At 35.6% G+C, this 27,360-nt stretch overlaps 4 protein-coding genes across 6 annotated transcripts; 3 read left to right on the forward strand and 1 right to left on the reverse strand.

Moving 5' to 3' along the window:
• Window positions 1-10,187: 10,187 nt before the first annotated feature.
• LOC140875363 (probable voltage-gated potassium channel subunit beta) lies at window positions 10,188-12,850 on the forward strand. Its single transcript, XM_073279030.1, has 4 exons — window positions 10,188-10,888; window positions 11,503-11,646; window positions 11,986-12,150; window positions 12,485-12,850. Exons 1-4 carry the CDS (start codon window positions 10,304-10,306, stop codon window positions 12,596-12,598), a joined length of 1,008 nt encoding a protein of 335 aa, XP_073135131.1. The 5' UTR covers window positions 10,188-10,303; the 3' UTR covers window positions 12,599-12,850.
• Window positions 12,851-13,740: 890 nt separating this feature from the next.
• Window positions 13,741-18,757, forward strand: LOC140869399 (uncharacterized). Of its 2 annotated transcripts, none has more exons than XM_073272969.1 (9): window positions 13,741-13,902; window positions 14,145-16,194; window positions 16,285-16,371; window positions 16,505-16,657; window positions 16,765-16,928; window positions 17,019-17,166; window positions 17,256-17,378; window positions 17,548-17,635; window positions 18,647-18,757. In XM_073272969.1, exons 2-9 carry the CDS (start codon window positions 14,425-14,427, stop codon window positions 18,685-18,687), a joined length of 2,574 nt encoding a protein of 857 aa, XP_073129070.1. In that variant the 5' UTR covers window positions 13,741-13,902; window positions 14,145-14,424; the 3' UTR covers window positions 18,688-18,757. The 2 variants fall into 2 exon arrangements, with proteins under 2 accessions (XP_073129070.1, XP_073129063.1); XM_073272962.1 differs by lacking the exon at window positions 18,647-18,757 and adding an exon at window positions 17,830-18,175.
• LOC140869819 (pentatricopeptide repeat-containing protein At3g26630, chloroplastic) lies at window positions 18,370-20,536 on the forward strand. 2 transcript variants are annotated; one of them, XR_012146962.1, is made up of 3 exons: window positions 18,370-19,793; window positions 19,892-19,989; window positions 20,068-20,536. XR_012146962.1 is itself a non-coding variant. In XM_073272982.1 (2 exons), exon 1 carries the CDS (start codon window positions 18,536-18,538, stop codon window positions 19,769-19,771), a length of 1,236 nt encoding a protein of 411 aa, XP_073129083.1. In that variant the 5' UTR covers window positions 18,370-18,535; the 3' UTR covers window positions 19,772-19,793; window positions 19,892-20,028. The 2 variants fall into 2 exon arrangements, 1 of the variants encoding a protein (XP_073129083.1); XM_073272982.1 differs by lacking the exon at window positions 20,068-20,536 and having other exon boundaries at window positions 19,892-20,028.
• Window positions 20,163-27,100, reverse strand: LOC140869664 (uncharacterized). Its single transcript, XM_073272976.1, has 13 exons — window positions 26,585-27,100; window positions 26,166-26,315; window positions 25,483-25,653; window positions 25,037-25,180; window positions 24,289-24,394; window positions 23,969-24,117; window positions 23,750-23,875; window positions 23,498-23,641; window positions 23,149-23,236; window positions 22,200-22,573; window positions 21,656-21,976; window positions 20,996-21,220; window positions 20,163-20,303 (listed from the first exon to the last, which is right to left on the reverse strand). The coding sequence occupies exons 1-13, from the start codon at window positions 26,834-26,836 to the stop codon at window positions 20,163-20,165; spliced, it is 2,391 nt and encodes a 796-aa protein (XP_073129077.1). The 5' UTR covers window positions 26,837-27,100.
• Between the last annotated feature and the right edge of the window lie 260 nt (window positions 27,101-27,360).

Here is a 27,360-nt window from a genome sequence, read left to right on the forward strand (position 1 = left end):
GATCCAAGAAACTTCAAGGAAGCAATTTCTGATGCGGATTCGAATTTATGGCTTGAAGCCATGCAGTCGGAAATAGACTCGATGCATACAAACCAAGTTTGGTCTTTAGTAGATCCTCCCGATGGAATTGTTCCAATAGGGTGTAAATGGATATACAAGAGAAAACTTGGGCCTGATGGTAAGGTATTGACCTATAAGGCACGATTGGTGGCAAAAGGTTATACTCAAAGACAAGGTGTTGATTATGATGAAACCTTCTCACCAGTCGCAATGTTCAAGTCCATAAGAATCCTTATTGCCATAGCAGCTTGGTATGACTATGAGATATGTCAAATGGATATGAAGACTGCATTTCTTAATGGAAACATTAAGGAAGAGATCTATATGATGCAGCCCGAAGGATTCACATCCATGGGAAGCGAGCATAAGGTATGAAAGCTTCAGAGATCAATTTATGGTCTCAAACAGGCACCAAGAAGTTGGAATCAGAAATTTGATGAAACAATAAAGGACTTTGGTTTCATCAAGATCCCGGATGAACCATGTGTGTACAAGAAAGTAGTTAAGGATGCTGTGACATTCTTAGTACTTTATGTTGATAACAGCCTACTCATTGGGAATGATGTAGGGATGTTGCAATCAACAAAGATATGGTTGTCAGGTAGATTCTCGATGAAGGACTTGGGTGAGGCGTCCTATATTCTAGGAATACAGATCTATAGAGATAGATCTAAGAGAATGATAGGACTCACTCAAGCTACCTACATCGACACTATATTGAAGAGGTTCTGTATGGATGAGTCCAAGAGAGGACATCTACATATGTGTCATGGAGTTTCTCTATCCAAGTCTATGTCTCCCAAGACTGACGAAGAGATAGAGAAAATGACACACATACCATATGCATCAGCCATAGGTAGTATCATGTATGGGATGATATCTACCAGACCGGATGTAGCCTTTGCTCTGAGTGTCACGAGCAGATATCAGGCCAATCCCGGTCAAATGTATTGGAAAGCTGTGAAGGATATTCTAAAATACTTGAGAAGGACTAAGAATATATTCATGGTTTATGAGGGAAGAGAATTGAAATTGAAAGGCTATACCGACTCTAGCTTCCAAAGCGACGTGGATGACTCGAAATCAACCTCTGGATTTGTATTCATGCTCAATGGCGGTGCTGTCTCTTGGAAGAGTTCCAAGCAGGACACCACAGCGGATTCCACCACTGAGGCATAGTACATTGCAGCATCAGCTGCTGCTAAAGAGGTCGTTTGGATGAGGAATTTCATCCAAGAGTTGGGTGTAATTCCTGAAGCTGTTGGTCCAGTCCCGGTGTACTGTGACAACACTGATGTCGTTGCTCAGGCAAAGGAACCAAGGTCTCATCAAAGATCCAAACATGTAATGAGGAAATACCATATCATCCGGGAGATCGTGGAAAGAGGAGACATAACTGTCGAGAGAGTGGCCTCTGCAGACAATATTGCTGATCCACTTACTAAGCCCTTACCAGGACCATTGTTTGACAAACATCGTGAAGCAATGGGACTACGTAGTATGACTAGTTGGCTTTAGGGCAAGTGGGAGATTGAAAGAGTGGGTTCCCGGTTAGGCAACTTGTGGCTAAGGGCTTTTATGACTCTATGTATAAACAATCTTTGTTTAATATAATTTACATTCATTAATGGCATTTTCTTTATTTTTCTTCATATTGTTATATTATGATATACTTCTGTTGTTTTGATAAAGACCTTGAATATACTAAATTGTAAGTAAGATGAGATAGTGAATAAAGAGAGATCACTATCATGAAACACATCTTATAGTCACTGTATATTCTAAACAGTTCCTAGTCAATTGAGCCGTCTGCAAATAAGGATAAGGATCGCTCGAGATTGAGACTAGCATTTGCGATGCCTAGTACTACGTTTCATTGGTATGGAACATATAGATGTTCAAAGCATGCAAATAGATATTCATATGATGGATGATTGAACTACCCTATTCGGACTATCCAAGTGGTTTTCATTTATTGAGTGGATAAGTCCGCGGTTTTGGTTGTACACCATTAGTCCTTACTACTTGAAACATCATGGAGACTCTATATGCTAGTACTATACTTTGACTCGTTTACCGACTCTATGAGGGTCATCAGGTGTCGGGATTGGGTACAGTTACGACACATATAGGAGTCGATGCTTTGTTGTCAAGGATTCACCACACGCTTGCGAGTGTGGATATCCTATGCGATCTGAGGAGATATTAGTGTGACAAATCTCTGGCCAGAGTACTCGATGTGATTTAGGGTACTTGGTTTCCTAGTAGAACATGCGATGTTACTATTTGATCTTCAAGATGCATTGCATAGTTATCGAATCTCGAACGACTCTCGATGTACCAATGGTTGTTGATTTGATCGGGATATATGGATGAAGGGACCGTACTGTTCGCTAACCAAAATCTACTGGTTCTTGCAGGCACTATCAGTGATACCTAGGAAATCATGGGGCGATGTTGCTAGGCGCTCTTACCATGATTCGATGGGTAAGTCGGAAATTGTTGTTCCGAGTCACATGGAGTTGTGAGCCCACGGCTAGCTGTATTCCTGAACCATTGAGGGTTACACAAGTAATGGATTACTAATCCCCGTTGAGATAGTTAAATTTAAAGAGTTAAATTTAGCGAAAGAGAAGTTGGACTTATTAACTAAAGGGAGTGGAATTTCCTAAAATGACATAGGGATGGACATTTTTGAAAATCATTGAATTCGGATTCAGAAAAATTATCTTGACTTTAAAAGGTGCAGAAATGGTTTCTGTGCACATTGGTGAAATCGGTTTATCAATCGGAGTCAAGATGAATTGTATATTAATCTATATATATATAAAAACAGAGTTTTTACTAAAAATAGTATTTTCCCGCCAAAATATGTATACTATAAAAAGAAATAATTTTTAACATTAATTATATACATTTATCAAATCTAAAATTAATTTCAAAACTTTCCAAATTTATATTAAAATTTAAATTAAGATTTTTGATAATATAAAATAACTAATAATATTTGCATCGAATCAAGATATTTCATTAAATTTAAAAAAAAATTCAAATGAAAGCTTTTATTTTTCGTTTATCATTTATTTTGTTATTATTTATCAATAATTGAGATAAATTTAAAAAATAATAATATTCATAAGAGTTATCATATATTTAAGTAAGTATATTGATTTTAAAATAATATTACTATATTTACACACTTGGTAAACATAATAAATATTATCATAGATAATTTTTTTATCGTTATCATATAAAATTATAACATTATAATTATAAATATGAAAAATAATAACAAAATAAGTAATAAATAATTTGATTAGTCATTACAAATTTGAATAATTAAATAAATAAATATTATCAATAAAATTTAATTATTTGAAATATTATTAATTTAATTTTAGTAAACTTTACATATATTTGTATAAAAAAATTCATTAATGGTATATATATATATTATAATTTTGGTTCAAAATATGATATTTGATTAGATATTTCAAATTTTAAAATTTGATTAGATGTTTTAATATTTTGGTTTAAAATCTATATCTTTATGTAAGTATAATGATTTTAAAATATTATTATTATATTACACACTTGATAAACATAATAAATATTATCATAGATATTTTTTTATCGTTACAATAGATAATTATAACAATATAATAAAATATATAAATTTGAACAAATAATAACAAAATAAATAATAAATAATTTAATTATTCATTACGAATTTGAATAAATAAATAAATAAATAAATATTATCAATAAAATTTAAAATAATTTTTTGAAATATTATTAATTTAATTTTAGTTAATTTTACATATATGTGTATATAAAAAAATTCACTTATGTGACATATATTATAATTTTGGTTCAAAATATGATATTTGATTAGATATTTCAAATTTTAAAATTTGATTGGATGTTTTAATATTGTGATTTTATATATATATATATATATATATATATATGTGTGTGTGTGTGTGTGTGTGTGTGTGTGTGTGTGCGTGTGCGCGTGTGTGCATGTGCGTTTGCGTGTGTGTGGAGTTTTGGACATTTTTGGCAAAATCCCGTCAAAACCGTGTTGCTAAAACCGAAAATAAAAATTTTCATAATTAAATCGCAATATTCATGTAATTAAAAATTTCATAATATTTACATCTATTTATATACATATATATATACATTTAAAATTACACAGAATTATTTTCATTAGTCATTTGATTTAAGCTATCTCTTTCTAATATTTATTTACTTTCAAAAACATTTAAAAATCATGAATAAGCATTTTAATTAAAATCCAATATAAGATTTGACAAATGTAAATGTTGAGAACAAAATCGGTTAGAAAGATTGTACTTAAAAAATAATTCTTTTACAAATTATTAAATCAATTACTTTATATGTCGTATATTTTGATTAAGGAGAAATATTTACAAAAAATTCTAATTCCAAATTTTATCACAATAGTATATAATTAAAAATTACATAATATTTACGTATATATATATATATATATATATTTAAAATTTCACAAGATTATTTACAATATTACCTGATTTTGCATTTCATTTATAATATTTTTTTTCGAAAACATTTAAAAAACATGAATTGACATTTTAAAAAGATTCCAAAGATTCAAAAAAATTTAATATGAATATAAACATAAATATATATATATATATATATAGACATATAAACATCATTCCGAAAAATATACAGCAATGTTTAATTACGTATGAATATTTACATATGTATATATAAAAATATATAATTCCTTAATCTTTATGTATATACATATATATACATATAATTTTGTAAATAAAAATCTACAAAATCACTAATGATTTTCAGCCCGTAATTAAATACTATAAAGTCTAAAATAAAAAAAATATAAAATATTTTCGATCTTGATTACAGAATTAAATCACAATATTCAAATTAAACATTCCATAATATTTGCATCTATTTATATACATATATATCCACTTAAAATTACACAAGATTATTTATATTATTCTCTGATTTCAAATTATTCTCTGATTTCAACATTCCTTTGATAATTTTTGCTTTAAAAAAAATTTAAAAATCATAAATAAACATTTAGAATTAAATCCAAACTAAGATTCGAAAAATAAAAATTTTGAGAACAAAGCTGGAAAAATTAATGTTTTAAAAAATCATACTTTTACAGATTATTAAATCAATTATTTTATATTTGGCATATTTTGATTAATGAGGAATCTTAAAAAAAATCTAATTCCAAACTTAATCACAATATTCATGTAATTAAAAATTATATAATATTTGCATCTATAAATCCGTAATTAAAAACTATATACAATCACTAATAAATTTTCGGCCCGTTTTTAAATACTATAAAATCAAGAAAAAAATAACATAAATATAAAACATTTTCAATATTGAGTTGAACACAATTATTGTATAAATATAGTTATATTTTCAACTTCAATCAAATAATTACAACATAGTCTCCACTCGGTACACGCCAAATGACACCTTTGTTCAAAGTTATTCGCGAAATAAATATTTCAGGCTGACATTGAGCACTGAAATTACGATTAGTACGTTGTTACGATCTACCTTCAAATAAAAACAAGAAAGATCCGACAATGAAATTCCTAAAGTTTTTTTTATCGCAAACCTTTTGTGATTTATTTTTATCATCAATCTAACTTCGATTTGTTATGTTTTTTCTCACTTTCAGGGAACCCGCATACATGCAACCATAAGGGTTTCAAAATCTTGATGTGCGATGGTAAGACCAACCAGAAAAATTCAACAACAAACATTGTATTTAAAGAAAATTTTCAAAATTTATAAGACAATTGTTTGTTTAATTTCTAATTATACGATATATATTTCGATTATTCGTTCAAATATTCATTCTTACTATTTTTTATCATCGCACGACATATTTTTGTTTGAAGAATTTTTGATGTTTTAAAAAGTATTTTTTTAACATTATTCTTATTACTAATTGTAAAATTAAATTTATTTATATTTTAATTTTATTATCAATATTTTCAATTGATCCAATTTATTTATATTATATACAAGATATAAATTCGTGCATCGCACGGGTGAAATACTAGTTTCTATAATAAGAGGCTTGGCTTGTTGGGATTAAGTTATGGATAATGGGCCCTAAGAAGTTAGTGTCCTAATAGACATATAACTTAATCAAGTCTAGAAATTATATATATATATATATATATATATATGTGTGTGTGTGTGTGTGTGTGTGTGTGTGTGTGTGTAATTTTTGAAAAACATATTGATTCCAACCTTAGATTTTTTGAAAATCACACATATTATTCCAAGTGGAATTTTCGAATTCCTCTTCTCCTTTTTGAGAGAATTCAGTGTGTGATTTTTTGAAAAATTACATTCTGAATTGACAGATCAAATCTGTTTAATCTCTTCGATAAACATCTAATTGATTTCTAGTGCAATCAATCAGAGGGTTTTAGTTTTCTGTTCGTGGACCTAATTCAGGAGTTGATCGAGCGAGTCTTCAGTTCCTGGGATTTACAACAAGAGCAGAAAATTCTGTTGGTGTCCATAATCAAGTCATAACTTGAAGAGGTAAAATTTTAATTGTTATTAGTATTTTACATGTTGATTTTAATCGTTACGATTTGATACCCATGATATGGAATCGTTCCATATAAAAAAATAAAAATTTTAAACTTTCGCTGCACCGGGTATCACATCTTTGATCCGAGAACGAGTGTTCCAACAAGAACTAGCATATAGAGTCTCAATGATGTTTCAAGTAGTAAGGACTAATGGTGTACAACCAAAACCGCGAACTTATCCACTCAATTAATGATAACCACTTGGAAAGTCCGAATAGGGTAGTTCGATCATCCATCATATGAATATCCATGTGCATGCTTCGAACATCTCTATGTTCTATACCAATGAAACGTGGTACTAGGCATCGCAAATGCTAGTTTCAATCTCAAGCGATCCTTATCCTTTTTTGTGGACGGCTCAATTGACTAGGAACTGTTTAGAATATACAGTGATTATAAGATGTGTTTCATGATAGTCATTCAATTCTACTATCACATCTTACATGCACTCTAGTATATTCAAGGTTTTTATCTAAACATCGTATAGTACGTCACAACATAATAATATGATAAAATATAAAGTAAATGTCAATATAAAAGTGTAAATTATATTAAACAAAGATTGTTTACACATAGAGTCACAAAAGCCCTTAGCCACAAGTTGGCTAACCGGGCACCCACTCTTTCAATTCCTTTAACTGAGTTTCTCTTAACTAGAATCATCCTTAATTGGTTTACCCTTAGCTAAACACACAAGATATAGTGTGATAGATCTATGAATTAAAATTCATTCTTTCAGTGATAAGCTTAGTCTGTCGCATTTCACGCATGTCTACTTCTATTGTCTCTTCTTCATGTGCGTTCTTTGCGCTAACTGGTGTTGATTTGTAGCTAACTTGATTTGAGTACTTGCACGTCCCATAACTCGTTCAAGGACAAAAGTGAAGTTCATTCTAGAATCAGATTACTCTTAACAAATCTATTATATCAGCCAACTATTTTGTCTTATCGGATTTTTTCTCTCCCAACTGGTCTATTGTCTCAGCTGGTTTATCTGAACTAGGGCTGCTTCACAATGAAATTTTTTTTTTCAGCAAGAAGCTCTTCCCATCCGGATTATGGAACCTGGCGTCTCTGATACCACTAAAATGTCACGCCCCGAAACCGGGCCTAGTTGACATCGGCGTTGTTTAACAATTTAACATTGAAACAACAAGTCTCGTAGTACAAATCTTGCCAAAAACCAGTCTATTTCATAAACCATAACTATTTTTTTACAGTGAAAAAACACAAGTGCGGAAGCAATTAACGTAGTAAGAAATAAGACTGAAATAAATTCTTGAATTTCCATATCTTGAACTTGATCACCAACCCCAAAATGTGTGTTGTTCATCATCTTCCAACTGATCTTCGCCCGTATCTGGGGAAGAAAGTAAGGGGGTGAGTGTTTTGAAAAATACTCAGCAAGTGGGGGCCAATTGTACACACAAATATCGAATATATATATATACATGATACGAATTCAAAAAAAGACATGTTCCAGAACATATCGCAACAGTAGTCAAGATATGAGACAAACAGAATTCGAAACAAAACATCAAGACAAATCATAACTTAGACATATCACTGTTATTCATCTCATTAATCCTAGCTACTGATCAGTCCCTAATTGTTACTCATCTAAGGGAACGAGGCCTTAAACAGTTATTATAACCCACCGCATCAGGGCCTTATCATATCATGTTTTCGAAATTTCCTTATCATTTCTTAATTTGAATCCTAACAGTGCATTTCAAGATCTCATTGCATAACAGAGGAATCGTACAGAACGAAACATGAAACGAAATCAAAGGACATGAAACGAGGAATGTACGATCGAGTTTTCAAAACAGGAACATCATTCTTTTAAAAATATATTTATTCATATTTTATCATAATGACCATGGGCTTTTACTGGTTTTGGGCTCCCCCTGGGGTCTTTTCCTGTAAACGGGCTCCCTCTGGGGCTTTTTCCCATGCATGGGCTCCCTCTGGGGTCTTTTCTCTCACAGGCTTTTTCCAATGCGCCATTATTCAAATCAGAATCATCACAAACGAATATATCACATGAGTATCAATTGGAACAAAAAGGACAAAATGAATCTGAACAAAGGCTTAGCAAAGGAATGCATAACGAATCATAAGATACTTCAAAATGAAGCATAACAAAGGATTCATGTGGAACGAAATATATACGGAATCAAAGGACATAAAACAAACAGTGTACGATCAAAAACTTGAAACAGATACTTGGTGATTTCAAACAAGAATAAGCCCAAACAAAGATTTCGATGATTTCTTAGAATAATGCTTAGATAATCAAAATGAACAAAAAGAGTCCAATAGAAACAAGACTCAATGATTTCCATCGAATTGAAATAAAGATGGCTTAAAGAAACAAAAACTCACTTACCTTATTTTCGGATTTGTATGAAACAAAATTTAGTCAACTTGCAAAAGTATTTTTGGAATATTGAACCGTCGGATCGACCACAAATTTTTTCAGCACGTTCACAAGGATGTGAAAAAGATTATGAAAGGTGAAGATCGGCTTTGAGATCATTTGATACCATTTCTGGTCGACGAACTGGAGTCGCTCTCTTCTCGTCTAGAATCTGCCACTTATTATTGCAAAGGCCTTTTCCATAAATGGACAGAACATGTATAACATAAAGAGGTATATTGTGAACGGTGAAGATTGGATTTAGAAGTCATATGGGGTGCCAAAAAAAATCAGTACAATGGACTTTGAAATGCTTCTTGGTTGTGATTTTTCACTCAACCTTTGGGAGTATTTATAGGCAACTTAGATTAGCTGAATGATCATGGTTTAAGGCCATTACATCCCATTTTAATGTTATTATCAGCCATGAATTGGGCTGTTACAAACCTTGATCATAACTCTTCAATTTCTACATTGATGTTAGTTTTTCAACTCATTGTAATGTTACTAAAAAAACTGAATCTTCACATACCCAGCATTTTTTTTATTAGTGGAAAGTAATTAATCATACAAGGTCGTGAAAATGATTGACGAATAATATATAGATGGTGTCAATTGGATATGTTGAACATTGACGTCGTTGACTCTATTTTTGATTTTTGAAATCCCGTCTTCATTTTTAAATTCGAAATTCACATGCAACATCCTTTTTTTTTTTTGTTGAAGCAATGCCACATCTCATTTTTGAAAATGCATTCATGGTAATTTCGTGAGTTTTAAAATATTTAAAATATTTTATGAAATTGTGGCAAGTTTTAGAACCATATATAACATTATGTGGAACGGCATATAATCTTCAACATTGTATGTATAAAATGTATGTTAAATGTCCTTGTATTTGAGACAACCAATTAATTAATTAATATATATATATATATATATATAAATTCGATTCAAAGATTAAGAAAAATACAATAAAAATAAAATAATAATTTTACAATCATCTATATATATAGAGAGAAGCTCGTTTGCGTATTGCCACCCGGCTCCGTTTCGATTTTTCGCGAATTTCTCCATCGTATAATTTGCTTTACCATTTACCAATCCTCCCTTCACCTCAAATATCTACAGAAAAGGGGATTGCCCACCGATTTTTTCGATGAAAATCCCCGAGCAGACGATGCAGTACAAGAATCTCGGCAAATCGGGCCTCAAGGTTTCCCAGCTCGCGTACGGCGCTTGGGTCACATTCGGCAATCAACTCGATGTGAAGGAAGCTAAATCTATACTCCAATGCTGCCGCGATCATGGAGTCAATTTCTTCGACAACGCCGAGGTTTATGCCAACGGCCGCGCGGAAGAGATCATGGGTCAGGCTATTAAGGAGCTTGGATGGAAGAGATCCGACCTCGTTATATCTACCAAGATTTTCTGGGGTGGGCCCGGACCCAATGACAAGGGATTGTCGAGGAAGCATATAATGGAGGGGACTAAGAACAGTTTGAAGAGGCTGGATATGGAGTATGTTGATGTGCTTTATTGCCATAGGCCAGATATCGGGACGCCCATTGAGGAGACTGTGCGGGCCATGAATCATGTGATTGACAAGGGGTGGGCGTATTATTGGGGAACCAGTGAATGGTCTGCTCAGCAGATTACCGAGGCTTGGGGCGTGGCTGAGCGGCTGGATCTTGTGGGTCCTATTGTTGAGCAGCCGGAGTATAATCTTTTATCCAGGCATAAGGTAAAAACAAGTGGATTGGTTGTGCTATTTGTCGGTGTTTGTTTTTTGTTTTATTGGGATCTTTGGTAGCTGTAGATAGGAAAGATTCGAGCTTTAATCATTTGTTTCTCTACTTTAGTGAAAATCTTTTGTAGATTATCTCCGTTGTGGCTGTAGGAACTAGGAAGTGTAAGTTTGCTCGTTGAGTGATCTTGGTGAACCTCGAGCTTTTTAATGAAACAGGGTTTGCCTTTTGGAGCCTGCTGGCTTATGAAGCAAATAGCACTCTTTTACCAACAATGATTGGCAGGAAAATTTTTTAGTATGCTCGTGATGCGCACTCATTGAATCACAAGCTTCTTGTGTTAGTTTGTTCTCATTGATTATAGTTTTTGGTAATAGTTAACTACAGTGAGTAAGACTTCTCTCATGATTGCAAAATTGAGTGTCTCAGTTAGGAATACATATTTGACCTAATGGACTCAAATTCCTCAGCGGGTTTTTACCGTGAGTAGACTGTAGTTGAGGGTTTGAAGGAATTATCCCGAAGTTGCATGTTTCGGAAGCTGCATTTGATGTATATACTCATTTCTCTCGTACTAAATATTATTTCCTTATGCATTTAACTGCTCTAGGTCGAGTCAGAGTATCTACCTTTGTACACTAATTATGGTATTGGGCTGACCACATGGAGTCCACTTGCATCTGGAGTTCTGACTGGAAAGTATGGGACTGGAAATATTCCACCTGATAGCAGGTTTGCCCTGGAAAATTACAAGGTGAGGAAACGAAATAGAACTTCCCGTTCTGAGTATTGATCAAATTTTGTTTTCCGTTGGGTGTATATGACTCGTTGATTCTTGTGATGGCTTAGCTTTTCTTGTAAGATATTGCAGTTTCTACTTCTAGTATTTTGATAGTCGTGCTAATAAACCTAATCAATTTGATGTTATGAACTTTAATTCACTCCTCTACTTTGAGGAGTTCAAAATCAAGCATATATTTCTTTACCATTGTCGTTTAGGTGCATTATGCAGGCGACAAATGCATCATCATGTGCCCTTTTTATTGCCTTTGTTGTGTTCCTCCAAGCCGTTAACCCTGACTGTATTCTGCAGAATCTTGCCAGCAGATCATTGGTAGATGATGTTCTGCGAAAAGTGAATGGACTGAAGCCCATTGCAGATGAACTAGGCGTACCTTTATCCCAACTTGCGATCGCTTGGTGTGCTTCAAATCCCAACGTCTCTTCTGTCATCACCGGTGCCACCAAAGAGGCTCAGGTCAGCTTAATGCCACAATATTTTTGTTCTGTTTGTAGAAGTGACTTACTAGCTTCTTGAGAAAATGCCAACCCTGTTTCCTCTAAAACAGGGATTTAGCATTTTTCTATAGGGATTTTTTTAATCTCGTTAGGGCAATTAATCTTGTACTTCTGACCATAGTCAATTAATTCTAGTTGATTTCGTAATATTTACACTGATTAAAATTAACATTGATTACAATCATATCTACTTGGTTAAAATCATTACAGTTGGAGAACTACTTTATTTCTCTACAATCTACATGCAAAATCAAGTGTTGTTTGTTTCTTACGATAGTCTCTTATCGATGTAGATTGAAGAGAACATGAAGGCTATAAATGCCATACCTTTGCTCACACCAGCGGTAATGGAGAAGATCGAAGCCGTTATTCAAACCAAGCCTAAGCGCCCAGATTCATACCGGTAGACGCCATACACATGCCAAATTTTTTTTTATATTTATTTACTGCTCTCTCTATCATCTCCGCGTAGAGAAAGATATATGTTCTCGTTGTGTTTTTACTGGGAAATTTATTGTTTTGGTTTGTTTCTGTCTGGTTTTCTTTTGCTACAATAGCGCTATGATGGCGATGAACTATGTGCAGCACAATTTTAGATGATGTAGTTTAAAACATTGATATTCGAGCTCGAACTAAAGCAGAAAATTGGAGTTGATATACATACCCGTGAGTTTGAATTCATGAATGGCTTCAGGTTACAGAGAAATTAAATAATTTTTTCTCCCAAAAATTACCAAATAATATAAAGCGACATATTTAACAGCTATATATATGTATACACGGATTTGGTCGATGCTACCCCACCCGGGTAGTGCCCGGGTGGGGTACGGACGGCCCGGATCTCTTTGACCTGCAATGATGATCCGGGTCGTCCGATCTGGCCCTGAAGCCAGCATCGACATTATCGTATAAACGTCTTTTTTGAGAAGTCGTTAATATTAAATATATATTTATTGTTTTAATCCATAATATTTGGAACAATTATCATATTATCTACTACCACTCTGAAGAAAAATTAGTATTATTACTATATTAAAAAAAATTGAAAATTCTTGATATGGATGGAACCAAAGTGACTTGTAAGCCGACTATTTTGTTGTATCAAATGAATTTTGAAGCAACTGAATGAGTTTACGTTGTACAGATGTTCGCACGAAGAACTTCATTGTAAACTATGATGCATCTTACATATTTTTGTTTTGACGAAAGTTGTACGCACAAACATTAAAAAAACAAAATTTAGAGTGTGCTCTTGATGTAATATAGACTCACGTTGGTTAACTTTCTTTCAAAATATAAAATAGCCAAACAACATAACAATGGACGGGTCTAAATATGTGAATGATTAAATATAATTCTTATGAATTTGGAAAAATATATGTATAAATGATTAATGTAGTGTTTTGGTAATAACTGTTGTACATAATATTATAATAATTATAATTCATAAAGTAGTTTTTCGGTTAAAAGCCGCGACAATGGCGCGTTATTCTGTATTGGTATTTATTTGCAGATACGAAAATTTTTTGGTTCTTTGGTCCGAAATCAATGCAATGCCCCCTTCTCTCTCGATCGATCTTTGCCTCACAACCCGGATTCCATACCAAAGTGTTTTTCTTTGTGTGTGTGTGTTTTGGATTTCCACCCTGATTTTAGCCAAAAAGGCACTTGGAAAAGGGCAAGAAATTGGTGTTTCCGGACACACACACAGGTAAACTTTTGTGTAGACCCTCTTTTTATTCAATTTTTCATCACCATTTTGTTGGTTTAATGGAGGGAGTAGGCAAAAGAAAAGTGTTTCTGTCAGAAACTGAAACAATCTTTCCATGAATTCTTCATCTTGAGAGATCCTTTTCGGTGTCAACGAATTTTGGATTGGGTTGTTTCGCATGATATATTCTTGTGTAGATGCTTGTATCTAACATTTCCATTCATTTTACCTCCTTGAAACAGCATACTTTTGGGGACTTTTTGTTTGATGAGTGATTGGAGCTTTATGGTTTTTCGAATATTCAAAGAACTCTGTTTGAACCTGGTGTGACCCTTAAGGAATTACTGATAGGATAAAGAGGAAGTTTGATCGTATGAGAAGCTGGGGACTGCTATTTGATTTTTCATGTGATGCTGGGAAAATTCCAAGATTTACGGATTTGAATGAAGACTGTGTAAAGGGATGAGCTGGAAAATACCGAAAAATGCTTCTGCCAAGTGAAATTCGTCATTGATTGATAAAATGAAGAGCGAGTTTTATAACGAAAATGGGCGAAACACAGGTTCTGATGCAGCCAATGCCACTCCAAGTGATCAAAAGTATGGAAATGGATATCAGCATAATGTTTCTGTTCAGACAGGTGAAGAATTTTCGCCCGAGTTTTTGAGGGATCGTCTTAATACTAGAAGAAATCCTTTTTCGAATGAGGTACATTGTAGTACAAAGAATAAGCAACGTTCGGATGTTGCCCAGAATCAACACCATCCCGCGTATGAGGATCCTGGATCAAGAACATCAGATGGTTCCTTCTCGGGAAAGATGAAATTTCTGTGCAGCTTCAGTGGAAGAATATTTCCGAGACCAAATGATGGGAAACTTAGATATGTAGGTGGAGAGACGAAGATTATATCTATTCGGAAAAACATAACTTATGTTGAGCTTATGAGAAAGACTAGTGGAATTTGTAATCAACCACACACAATTAAGTACCAGCTTCCTGGTGAAGACTTGGATGCACTTATATCCGTCTCTTCGGATGAGGATCTTCATCATATGATAGAAGAGTACCATGATTTAGAGAGAAGCTCTCAAAGACTAAGAATATTTCTTGTTTCTTCAAGTGATGGTGAAGGCTCGTGTTCTTTGGAGTCAAAGGCTACACAGCCAGGTGATGTCGATCAGTATGTTGTTGCGGTGAATGGCTTGTTTGATCCAAGCCATCAAAGGAGCTCAAGCCGGGAGAGTTTGGCGAGCCAGAGGGGAAGTAATCTGGATGGAAGCCCCACCATGCAGAGGGACTCCCCTACATTACATCATCGCGCAGAGAAATGGGGCGAAGGAAGCTCCCCTAATCTGAAATTTAGGCCCTCAACAAGTCCTGCTTCCCAAATTCTTAATGCATCTTATATTCCATCTCCTCCTCTGTCTCCAGTTCGGTTTAAAGAGCCAAAGAATTCTTACATAAAACGTTATGAAGATGTTTTGTACCGTGATGGTGGTGAATACGCTCATCCGAATGTGATGGATGCACCAGGTTTCGACCACCCCTCTTGTGCTGATGTCACAGGTTATCGTGTGCCAGTGATAGGTAGTCCTACAATGAGCTCTCACCTTAGGAAGTCGAGTAAAGAATTTGAGAAACTTCCGTCATATGATCCAAGTAACATTAATAGGAGAGGTTTGAAAAGTACTGTGCGACAGTATGAAGAGAGGCCTTCAGAAGTTTCCTGCTCCTATCAACAAAGGGTAGCAGCACAACAACAACGGCGGATGCCAGATGAGAATTATCAAGTTTTCTCGCGTAAGGATTGTCTCTCCCAAGAAAATGTGAATGGTTATGAGGATTATGTAGAATGGGGTCTAGATACAAAAGTTTCGGTGGAGAACAAAGATACTTCCTTCGATCCAGGTAGAAAACAAAACGGCACTAGCACTGGTTATGCTCCAGATGCCAAATTTGTGGACCACAAATGGAATTTGCCTAAAATAATATGTCTCCCAGACTCAAACCTTGGTTCACATACCCCTATCCTGCAAATGCAAGGGCCCGAGAATCCTGCTACATCGTCTAACTATTTGGAAAATGTATCAGAAATCCATTCTCAACCTTTACAGAATCCTCACTTCGGCACACGAGAAACTCCGGTCACAGTTGAAGATGTGACGGATCAAGTGCCCCTGGATGTCCAGTCTAAGGCTATCCTTCATGTACAGGACGAACTGAGTGATGAGATGGAATCACCTGGACAAGAAACAGAAGCTGGGAGTGTGATCCTCGAATCTGACTATGATGTATATATTAGTTCCCTAGCTCCTCATATTTTCTACATTACATTCAAGAATCGGTTTTAACAGAAAATTTACATGTGCATTTTCTTGTAGGCTGTTAGTGCTGATGAAGATAGCAAGGATGAATCGATAAGTGATGCTGCAATAATAGAAATGGAAGCTGGCATATATGGTTTACAGGTTCACGCCTAAACTTATTTTATATATAAATGTAGTGTAAGCTATTTTCCATGCAAGTAATTCAGTGGAACTTCCTCTCATGAATGTTATTCATTATCATATTTTGAATGAATGTCTTTGTACAATGTTGCAGATCATTAAAAATGCTGATCTTGAAGACCTACACGAGTTGGGTTCTGGTACATTTGGAACTGTATATCATGGAAAATGGAGGGGAACAGATGTTGCCATCAAGAGAATAAAGAAGAGTTGTTTTGCAGGGAGATCCTCGGAACAAGAAAGACTGGTTTGTCCCATTCAATCACAGTAATTGTAACTTTTTTTACCTGTACTTAAGACATGGAAAATACACACTAAAATCCTGTCCAAATTATTGTTTCCAACTTTTCACAGACTAAAGATTTTTGGAGGGAGGCTCAGATTCTTTCCAAACTTCACCATCCAAATGTGGTAGCGTTCTACGGAGTCGTTCCTGATGGACCTGAAACCACATTAGCTACTGTAACTGAGTACATGGCTAATGGGTCTTTAAGGCGTGTCCTCTTAAAGAAAGATAGGTGAGTTTTCTTGTGGGTTCTTCTTTTGGCTACACTATCTAACTTTCTTTTCCCAAGATTTGTTCTTGAGAGTTCAAATTCTACTGATAGGGCGCTTGATCGACGGAAAAAAACGATAATTGCATTGGATGCTGCCTTTGGCATGGAGTACTTACACTTGAAAAGCATTGTTCACTTTGATTTAAAGTGTGATAATCTGCTGGTGAACTTAGGAGATCCACATAGGCCCGTGTGCAAAGTGAGTCCTTGATCTATGTGTAAACTTGTAAACTTTAGAAATCATTCTTTTGAAGAAACGAAGCTCAGATACAGGCATCTGACTATTAGGTTGGCGATTTTGGACTATCAAGAATCAAGCAGAACACCCTTGTGTCAGGCGGTGTGCGCGGAACGCTACCGTGGATGGCTCCCGAACTACTAAATGGAAGTAGTAGTCGAGTTTCTGAAAAAGTACGTAAAACTAACCACCTGAATTGGATTGCATGATTCATTCACGAAGTTACGAATACTTTTAAGCTTTTGTGATGAAACAGTAAACCATCATAAACATAGTTAACATAATTATGATTTAGTTAAAAAAAAAACTTGGAATGAACCAAGATTCATGACATTGTCACAGGTTGATGTTTTCTCGTTCGGAATTGCCATGTGGGAAATCTTGACCGGCGAAGAACCGTACGCAGATATGCATTGTGGAGCTATTATAGGTAAGCTTGCTGTTGTAGTCTTCTTGATCTCTGAATGTTATTCTACGCATGCATGTGCCTAATCAGAAATAAAATGACGCACATTTTCACTCAAAATCTCGAGCTCTTCCATTGTTAATATTGCACACATCTATCTATGCATTAATCTAGTTTCTTGATAATGTATTTATCTCGGTCTACATATATATATGAAGGTGGGATTGTAAATAACACACTCCGGCCACCGATACCGGAACGGTGCGACGTAGAATGGAGAAATTTGATGGAAGAATGCTGGACACATGATCCTGCTATCAGGCCATCTTTTACAGAAATAACAAACAGACTTCGTGCTATGTCCAATGCTCTCCAACCAAAGAGATTCAATAGAGTCAAAAGATGAGAGCTTCTGCATCCCCCCGGGATGAACCTAAAAATCTAGTCCAAATGAGGTTGTATTTGATAGCTTAAGTAGACTTAAGTAAATACATTTCCCTATAATATTACATTCTCCAAATGTTGTATATTAATTTCTAGTAGATACAGATTTTTTTGGTCAATGCCAACGGATTCGAACCGTTGGAATATCCAAACGCCAAAGTTGGTTTAGAGTAAAGGGCTAAAGGCAACACTTCTTATGAAGGTTTAATTTAAAATTTTTAATTATTGTCAAGGATTGGGACCCGAAATAGATATGGGTTTGGTAAATGGGCCAAGATCATGGGCCCGGACCGAGTCCATTTTAGTTTACAAAATGATTCGATTAAAGATGGGAGCAGAGTGGAGTCGAAAGATGAGCGTGTGAAGGGTAATAGGCCACATGAAGCAATAGCTCAACGAGCTTACGTCTCCGTCTTCTTCCTTTCAAAGACTCCATTTTTTTTGCTCTAGCAGACGTAAATTCAAAGCATCTACCACTCTATGATGGTCGGATGCCTTTCAGTGAGCTATCCCGATGTTTTGCCCTCGAGAAACTTGCAATCAAGTTCCAAACCCAGTTTCACTTCTCAGGATGCCTTTATTTTTCTGCAGAAATGCAGCAGCTTCAGACAGCTGAAGCAGATACATGGTAGGATTATCAGAAATGGGTTCTATGATTGTGAATTGATTGCGACGAGATTGCTTCGTCTTTGTTCTTCTTATGGGAAGTTGGATTATGCGACTTTTGTGTTTCTACAAATTGATGAGCCATCCACGTTTGCGTGGAATTTGCTCATCAGAACGTATACTGTAAATGGCTGCTCGCGTCGAGCTATTCTTTTGTATAAATTGATGGTTTGTGACGGGGTGAGATTGGATAAGTTCACGTTCCCATTTGTGATGAAAGCTTGTTTGGATTGTTCCTGCGTTGACAAGGCGAAGGAGGTTTACGGGCTTGCGATCAAAACCGGGTTTTATGGAGACGTGTATTTGGATAATGTTTTGATTGATTTGTATTTCAAGTGCGGGTTTTTGGATGATGGGATCAAGGTGTTTCATAAAATGCGTGGGAAAAATGTAGTATCCTGGACAACTGTTGTTGCAGGGCTTGCTTTTGCCGGGAGAATGGATGTAGCACAACAGCTGTTTGATCAAATGCCTGTAAGAAATGTGGTTTCTTGGACTGCCATAATCAATGGATACGCCAAGAGTGGGAAACCCGAAAAGGCATTTGAGTTATTTTCAAGAATGCAGGGTGATAATGTGAGCCCAAATGAGCACACACTTGTTAGTCTTCTCATGGCCAGCACCGAATTGGGGAGCCTTAAATTGGGTTGTTGGGTGCACGACTTTGCGATCAAGAATGGGTTTGAGATCGGCCCGTTTCTTGGGACAGCATTGATTGACATGTATAGCAAATGTGGTAGTCTGGAGAATGCTAAACTAGTCTTTGAAAGTATGGAGGATAAGGGTGTAGCTACATGGAATACGATGATCACTAGTCTTGGTGTCCACGGACGTGGTCATGAAGCCATTGCTCTTTTTGGGGAGATGGAGAGGATGAACGTGAAGCCAGATGGCATCACGTTTGTCGGAATCTTGTGTGCTTGCCTGCACATGAACGACTTACAGAAGGCTCGTGAGTATTTTGCTAACATGACGGAAAGATACGGTATCACACCAAGCACTGAACATTACACTTGCTTGTCTGAGATATATTCCCGTGTAGCCGTATAACCAAAATTCCAGCTTCTCACAGGTGGGTGGAAACGAACCTTCCATATATTAAAAGATTTTTTATTTTATTTTTTGGCTTCTAACAAACATTTTATCAACTAATTGGAGATGCCGTTACAGCACATTCGACATCTGAAAAAGACTGACTCAATCATCCTGTCTTCGCCAAATATCCTACGGCGTGGAGGACATGGATAAGACTCGAATAGTGTAAAATTGTGAGCTTTATGTATTATTCTACAAAGTTAATATACAAATAGTGAGTGACTGATTATATTTTCATACACTGGAACAAGAACGTAGGTAATCAATTTCGGGATATGATCTGTTCCTGCAATGCGGTTCAAAATATGCACAAGGAAAGTGTTTTGAGGTAAAAAAATAAAAAATTTCATGGTTTCCAGAGCGTATCTCGGATTATACGGGCCAAGACTCGTGAGGATAGTCGATTAAGCACCTCCGGAAGCACTTTGGCAGTGAGTCCTGGAAACACCGGAAGTAGCTCTTGGATCAGTTGAGGAACATTTAAACCCTGCAGAGTAGAGACGAGATTTATCAGATACAACTGAATGTTTCCGTCATCATCCAGTAAATAGGACAAATGTAACTTACGGTTAGCACAGCCTTGAGCTAAATTTAAAGAATGTATAGTTTATATATTGGTCAAAGTATTAATCATTATTAAGAAATATTTCAATTATGAAATTGTAACATTTGATCTGTGTATCTGCTTCTATATTCCACTAATAAAACTGCTATCTGTAATTCAACATCATCTACTGTATTAGTGTTTCATTCATTGCTATACTTGCCCGTTATTTGTCATACATCCAATATATTATCGGGTATTCACTAGGGCGTGCATGCGAGTATCCAATCAGTGAAGAAATAATCCAAATTGTAGCAAATGATGTGGTGTTAAGGTTAAAATTTAATGTTAAATTTTCCGTTGTGGACTCGAGATTGGTGGGGAACGATATTCTCGAAAATATGCCAATGAGATGATGAATAATTCCAACACTACCCAGTCTTAAACAAAGAAAGCATCATGATACCAGAACTTGTCTTGTAAGCAGTTAAACACTAAATCTACCATCTTTACCCAGTTTAAATAGGTTTTAGAATCATTGTTCTGATGGTGCAACTTCCCACTGGGACATAAAAAATCCACGGAACTTTTCCTTGCACTAGTGATGAAAATAAAACTCAAAGAATTGTATTTACCTTATCTGACGAAGGTACAGTTCCAGCACCCAAGAATCCAACGATTTTTTGAACATTATTCAAAATAAGTTGATCCTCCTCGGTGATCGTCGGAAGAAGAGCAGCTGTCCTGAATGGCCCCAGGGTAGGAACCAGGGTAAAAACTGGGGATACATTTCTGATTCCAAGCAGTAGCATTATCTGCACTAACTGCTCCCTTGTAATGGCATCGATGCCCTTAACAATCTGTGTATGAGTTACCCAAGAAAATCATTAATTTGGAGCACAAAATCTCTTTGCAGAAACGGAGAAGAATCTAACGAATGACATTTTAAGTCACTCGATATAGTTGTTGACCTATAATGTTGATAAAACAATTATTACAAAGTTTTTGCAGTAAAATGGTACAGTAAACCATCTTGACCTTTATCAGTTTCATATGGCCAATATATGAATTTACTAGCTTTCCATATAAACATGAATATGATTCCAAATCGGTAGAAACCCATGGTTTCTCTCATCAGCAGAGTTCACAAACCATAAATACTAGAGTGATAACTGAATGCTTCTGAATTACACTTTTACTGAATTTGCCCAAGCAAATCCTCAATATGCTCTAACTAAGATATGCACTGGCAAGTCAAACAGCTAGCAAATATGGAAAACAAAGCATAACGGTACCTCATCTAGCAGAAAATCTCGGAAGAAGTTCCCCTTATCAGATAGTAAAAAAGCCAAAGCTGCTCTTGTTTGGATTGGCTGTGCTTGTGAATCACTGGTCGTAAAACCAGGAAGTAAATTGTTTGTTTGACTTTGTAGAATCCCAAGATCTGCCATTCTTCCATTCAGATTTTCTCCACCTCCACTCTTTGCCGCTTCTATGAAATTCTCAAAAGCTTGCATGACATCAATAAATCTTTCAGCATCAAAGATACCAGTTTTCCCATATATTGTGTAGCGTAAAGCACTTCTTAGACGAGGAGATTCGTCAGTGAGCAGCCTCTAAAATTCACAAGAGAGAAAGGACAAAAAATACTATTCAATTTTATATGAAGTTGAGAAAAAAATTCAATAAATCACTAAAAATAAAGAACACCCCGTTGCTAAACACAAATACCTAACATGACATGACATTTATATCATAAAAGATTTCCGTCGAAAAAGATAACCAAATACACATCACATTCTCAAAACAGTAAAATCTCTAACCAGTGTATTTCAGTACCTGTGCAATGTATGGATAGGCTTCATCTACAATGGCGAAATCAGGATTTCCCACCAAAGCTATGCCCTCCAGCACCCCAATTGCTCTAATTATAAGTGCAAAATACGGTGGAATTCTGAATGGATAATCAAATGTTATCTGTGCTAAATCTGAAGCCAGCTCCTGAAAGTTGATATTTTTTGCGCCCCCACCCTCGAGCGCCTGATCGAAAACTTTGGCAAGTACAGGTAAAATAGGTTCCAAATTAACGCCTTCTGGAATAAAGCCTAGTTTAACAAAATCTTTTACGATTGCACCATAATCTCGATGAATAAGGTGAGCAATAGCTTCAATCATGCCATATTTCTGATCATCTGTCAATTTTGTCACCAGGCCTGCCATATTTTACACCAGTCAATAATATGCAAGGGAACAGAGTTTACATTTGGTGGTATGCAAAGCTCTGAAACGAAAGAGAGAAAAACAGTTGGATTAAATAATCACATCAGTTCTTTCATTCTTTCATCCTGTTCACCTTATAAATGTACATAAATCCATAAAATATAACAGAAAAATATTATAAAGCTCAATGAATTCATACTTACAAAAGGTCGTCAAATATATAATCATAAAAGAATCTGAAAATTTTGCAACAAGTTACTCATGAAACAATGTGGTTTGTCTTTATTCTAGTATGTCACCATATATGTAAAACATCAGGAAGCAAGCAAGCACTTCCAGCTCTCGCTTCTGTCACTCACTGATTTCACGAAACCTCATCCCAATAATAAACTTCCCTTTCCACCTCATTCAAGTGAGATTTCTGGCATACAATAGCATAGATTTCACTAAAATTCAAAATTAATTTCACAGAGCAGTAGTAAATAAAAAGCCTAATTCTACTGGAGGAAGTAATCTGAAGCTCATAAAGAAATTCAACAAAAAAAAAGGCGCACAATAAACATTTTACCGAAATCCAATATAGCCAGCTTCCCATCTGGGGTCCGAATTAAATTTCCCGGATGTGGATCGGCATGGAAAAAGCCCGTGTCAAGCAACTGCAAATCAAGAAAAAGTAAGCAAGAGGAGTTTGTGGATGAATATAAAGGAGCTTTCTTTTTACTGATGATGTAGATTCCTAAGTAGCAACTTCTTAATATTTATCGCATCAATTTACGACCAGGCATATATATAACGTTCAAATCGGCACATAACAATTTCAATTTTTTATTTTAAAGATATTTGAACTACCAAGCATGGAGTGGCATCTGGCATTTTCGATTAGGCAACCATTAAAACTCAATATCAACACTAATTACCTGATTAAGGTAGCATATAACTCCAACATTAACCAACTCTCCAACATCACTTTCAGTACTTTGTGACAGCTTCTCCCCATCTATCCATTGTGTTGTCAGTACCTTCCTAGCAGTATATTTTTTATAAGTCTTGGGCACAACTACCTGTAAGTTCGAATTTTAGGAAGTGTGATAAATCACAAATAAGGTTTTCATTACTTCTTTGGTTTTGACTTGTGATTTTGATCAATAACTTTGTTCAAGGAAAGTTACCTGGGGAAGGTCTTTCTTCATCATTTCTGCAAATATAGTTCCATTTTCCCCTTCATTAACATAATCAAGCTCCTCAAAGAAGCGAGCAGCCCATTCATCAACCAATCCAACAACATCAATAGAAATCTGAAGAAAATAGATGTCATTGGATCTGTAGATGCATTTTTTTAATCATCTCTTTGGCAAGTTATATAGAAATGGGAACACAACAATCTATACCTGAGGAAATTTACGAAGAAAAAGTCCCAAGTTCCTTATGATGAACAAGTCAACTGTAACAGTCTCAAGGACAAAAGGTCTTTGAACCTTGACAGCTACTAAATCCCCAGTTTCCTTTATCCGGCCCTTATAGACCTGGCCCAGTGATGCTGCCATTTATTTCCATAAGAATGCAATAAATAAGCTTCTGGTATTGCCCAAGGCCCAAGGGAAAAATCATAAACTTGAACTTCTGAAATATTATACTCTATGCCATGTTGTGTCATCAGTAATTTGATACAAATAAATGCTGGTAAACCATTGAAGGCTTACAAGAGTACCTGCAGCGATAGGGGAAGGAGAAAGTTCAGAGTATAAGTTATACCACGGCTGTCCAAGCTCTTCTTCAATAAGTGCCATAGCCACATCATCTGGAAACGATGGAACCTGCAAACGCAACGGACAACCAAGCCAACAATTAAAACCCTGATCACTCACATGTACACGTGAAAAATTTTCTGGCCAGAGGGCAGATAAAATGTTAGAAATGGTGTTGTCAAAGTTTCCATCGATGAGCCATGCAACTAATAAAATAAATGGCATGGCTAACATAAAATTCCAGTAGACCAGTACCCTGGACCTAATTGGGCCATGCAGAAGAAAGAGCTGCATGGCACACTATGTTTCCCTTTAGCATTTCTATGACTTAGCTCACAAGGAAAGGAATTCACAGTCTTATCTAGATTGCATTTCCGCATTTCATATAAACTCAACCTTGCAAATATCACAATGCATACCCGATTAACCAGTGGTTCAGTATTGAGCAATGTATTTCTCGCTTAAAAAATTTATTTAGATAAAGTGAATATAGCCTTGTTTAGGACAATACAAGATCAATACAAGTTCTCTTCAATTGAACACATTCTGGAACAAAAAGAAAAAGAAATTTACGAATTAAGATTATCATAATTCATAAAGTTCCAAATTGCTGAAATCCAATAAAATTTGCCTTCGAAGGCCGTAGGCTATTTATCTAAGACAAATGTGGCATGTCAAACAAAGTCAAGTTGATATGAAAAATTAATTTACCTTGTCACAAAGCTTTTGTAGTTCAACCATTGCCACTGGTGACAGTATATCCGGACGGATGCTCAATGCTTGCCCAAGCTTTATGTATGCTGGTCCCAAAGAGGTAACTATTTCCCTCAATTCAATAGCTCGGGCAACCTCATTCTATTTAGATAGAAAGAAACAAAGATTAGATGAAAAATGAAAGGCTCAGTTTAAAGAGGTGATGCCTATATAAAACACATGATTTTGCGAACTCAAGGACTTTGTATATTTAATGCTTATAGCACTATATCTTGATTCAACAAGCAAGGGAAACTCACTGGTGGATAAGAGAATGCATATGGTCCATAAAGATACCGCACAGAAATTGTCATAAGTATCTCAAAGGTTGATAGAAAAATAAATTCGAAATAATCAAATGTAAAGTGGCAACTTAAAGAAGCAACACAAAACTGGCACTTCACCTCTTTTAGCTTGTTGTTTATGAAATCCCACGAAAGGCGAGAAAGAAAGCCTCCAGCCACACTCAATAATTGGACTATACGAGTGGCGACAGCACGTGGCCTTTTTCCCCAGTAAGCAGCAATGGTATGAGGTTCATAAACCAATGGCAAAAACTCACTGCTCTCATCAACCTGAAGAAGCATAATACATCTCAAGGGATTACAAAGGCATTGCAAACCTGCCACAATTTTGTTTTACTACGAAATATCGAGAACTAGCTTATGTTGATCAAACCAATCAAATCACACACTGTTGCATTTCGAATAAATCGGTATTCGCTCTACATCAAGAAAAACATTCTACAAAATAAAATAGTCAATATGAGAACAATACAAAATATCATAGAACACAAACTTGATTTTTCTGCCATCATTGTGAGTTTTATGAAAAATTTGAAATAGCACACGTCATTTAAAAAACAGTAAAAACAACCTTCGATTTCTATTACCCTACAGCTTCGCTTTTTCCAAAATACTTCAGACAGTATTAGCAAACCTGGAGAGCAAAAACCTCAGACCGCTCTCGGTTGGGCAAAAACAGCATATAGAGAATGAACAAAAGACCCGTACATCATATAAACCAACAAAACAACCACAAAAAGCTCTCAGAATAAATATACACAGTTCAAAGTTGTGAAAATAACCTCAACAAGACGGAGCTTGATACTGTCATCGGCAAATAATGTGTCCTTCAAATTCTGACCCCGAAGTCCTCTCATAAGTACAGCCAACTGCTCATTTTCTTCCATCTGTGCTCTCACCCTTTTGATCTCCTGCGAAACATCTTGAACTCTCTGCCATTTCCGGATAAAGCAAGTCAGTAAACTGTAAATCAACACTTTATCATGCACTACCCAAAAAATTTCTTTCATTTCTCCACAAGATTTCATCTTTGCATCACTGTTCCATCTAATTATTGTCAAGGCTCTTCATTTATTTATTGATTTGATGATAGCATCATGAAAGAAAATCATACAAGAGATGGGCAAATACTTAACAGCCAAAGAATTAATACACTGTGTGAAATGCAAACCCATTAACTGAAACTCGCGGCAAAACTTACCGTAGAAACACCGTTGACTGATTTAGACGCCGTTTTGGCAGACCCATTAACTACTTTTGTCGGCGGAGACGCTTTCGACGGTCGTGGCTCTGTGGCGACGGCCTTTACAACGCTGTTTCGCCTCCGAGAGCCGATCATTCTCGGGAAGAAATAACGACTGCTGGGCTTCGCATTCAAGAAAGTTGAAAAACCCGAAGAATTCCGGTGCTGATGATCGATTCCGCAGTAGACCAGCTGCATAGCTGCATCCATGCCGGAATCGCCGAGAATAACTCAAAATCTGATAGTTTTGTAAACAAATCCAAACACCACAAACGAATCAAGTGTGTTCTGAGGATGATTTTGTTCGGATGAGACAAAATGACCCAAAAATAACAATACAAAGCAGCTCAAACTCAGAGGGAATTGGGTTCTGGAGCAGAGTGGGTATTGGTTTGTAGCAGCTAAGAAGAAACGTGGAAGAATTTGGAGCGACTGAAATCTTTTTGTACGTTTACATTTTGGGCAAAATCTTGTGGCCGTTCCTTTTTTTTATTATTATTATCATGGGAACTCATGGCTGATGTTTTCCTTGCCTACTTTTTATTGTCGCCTTCTAACTTTTCATATATTTTTTTTTTCAATCAAAAAAGATTTCATTTTTATGCAGCTTGTGAATTAGATTAGCTCTTTTTTTATGCGCATAATATATTATTTTAAATAATTATTTCATCTATCATTGTCATGTAATAGGAGTAAAAAAAATTTATAAAACAATATAGTAGGAATTTATTATC

The sequence above is a fragment of the Henckelia pumila genome, chromosome 1 (genome assembly GCF_033568475.1).
Source record: "Henckelia pumila isolate YLH828 chromosome 1, ASM3356847v2, whole genome shotgun sequence".
NCBI lineage: Eukaryota > Viridiplantae > Streptophyta > Magnoliopsida > Lamiales > Gesneriaceae > Henckelia > Henckelia pumila.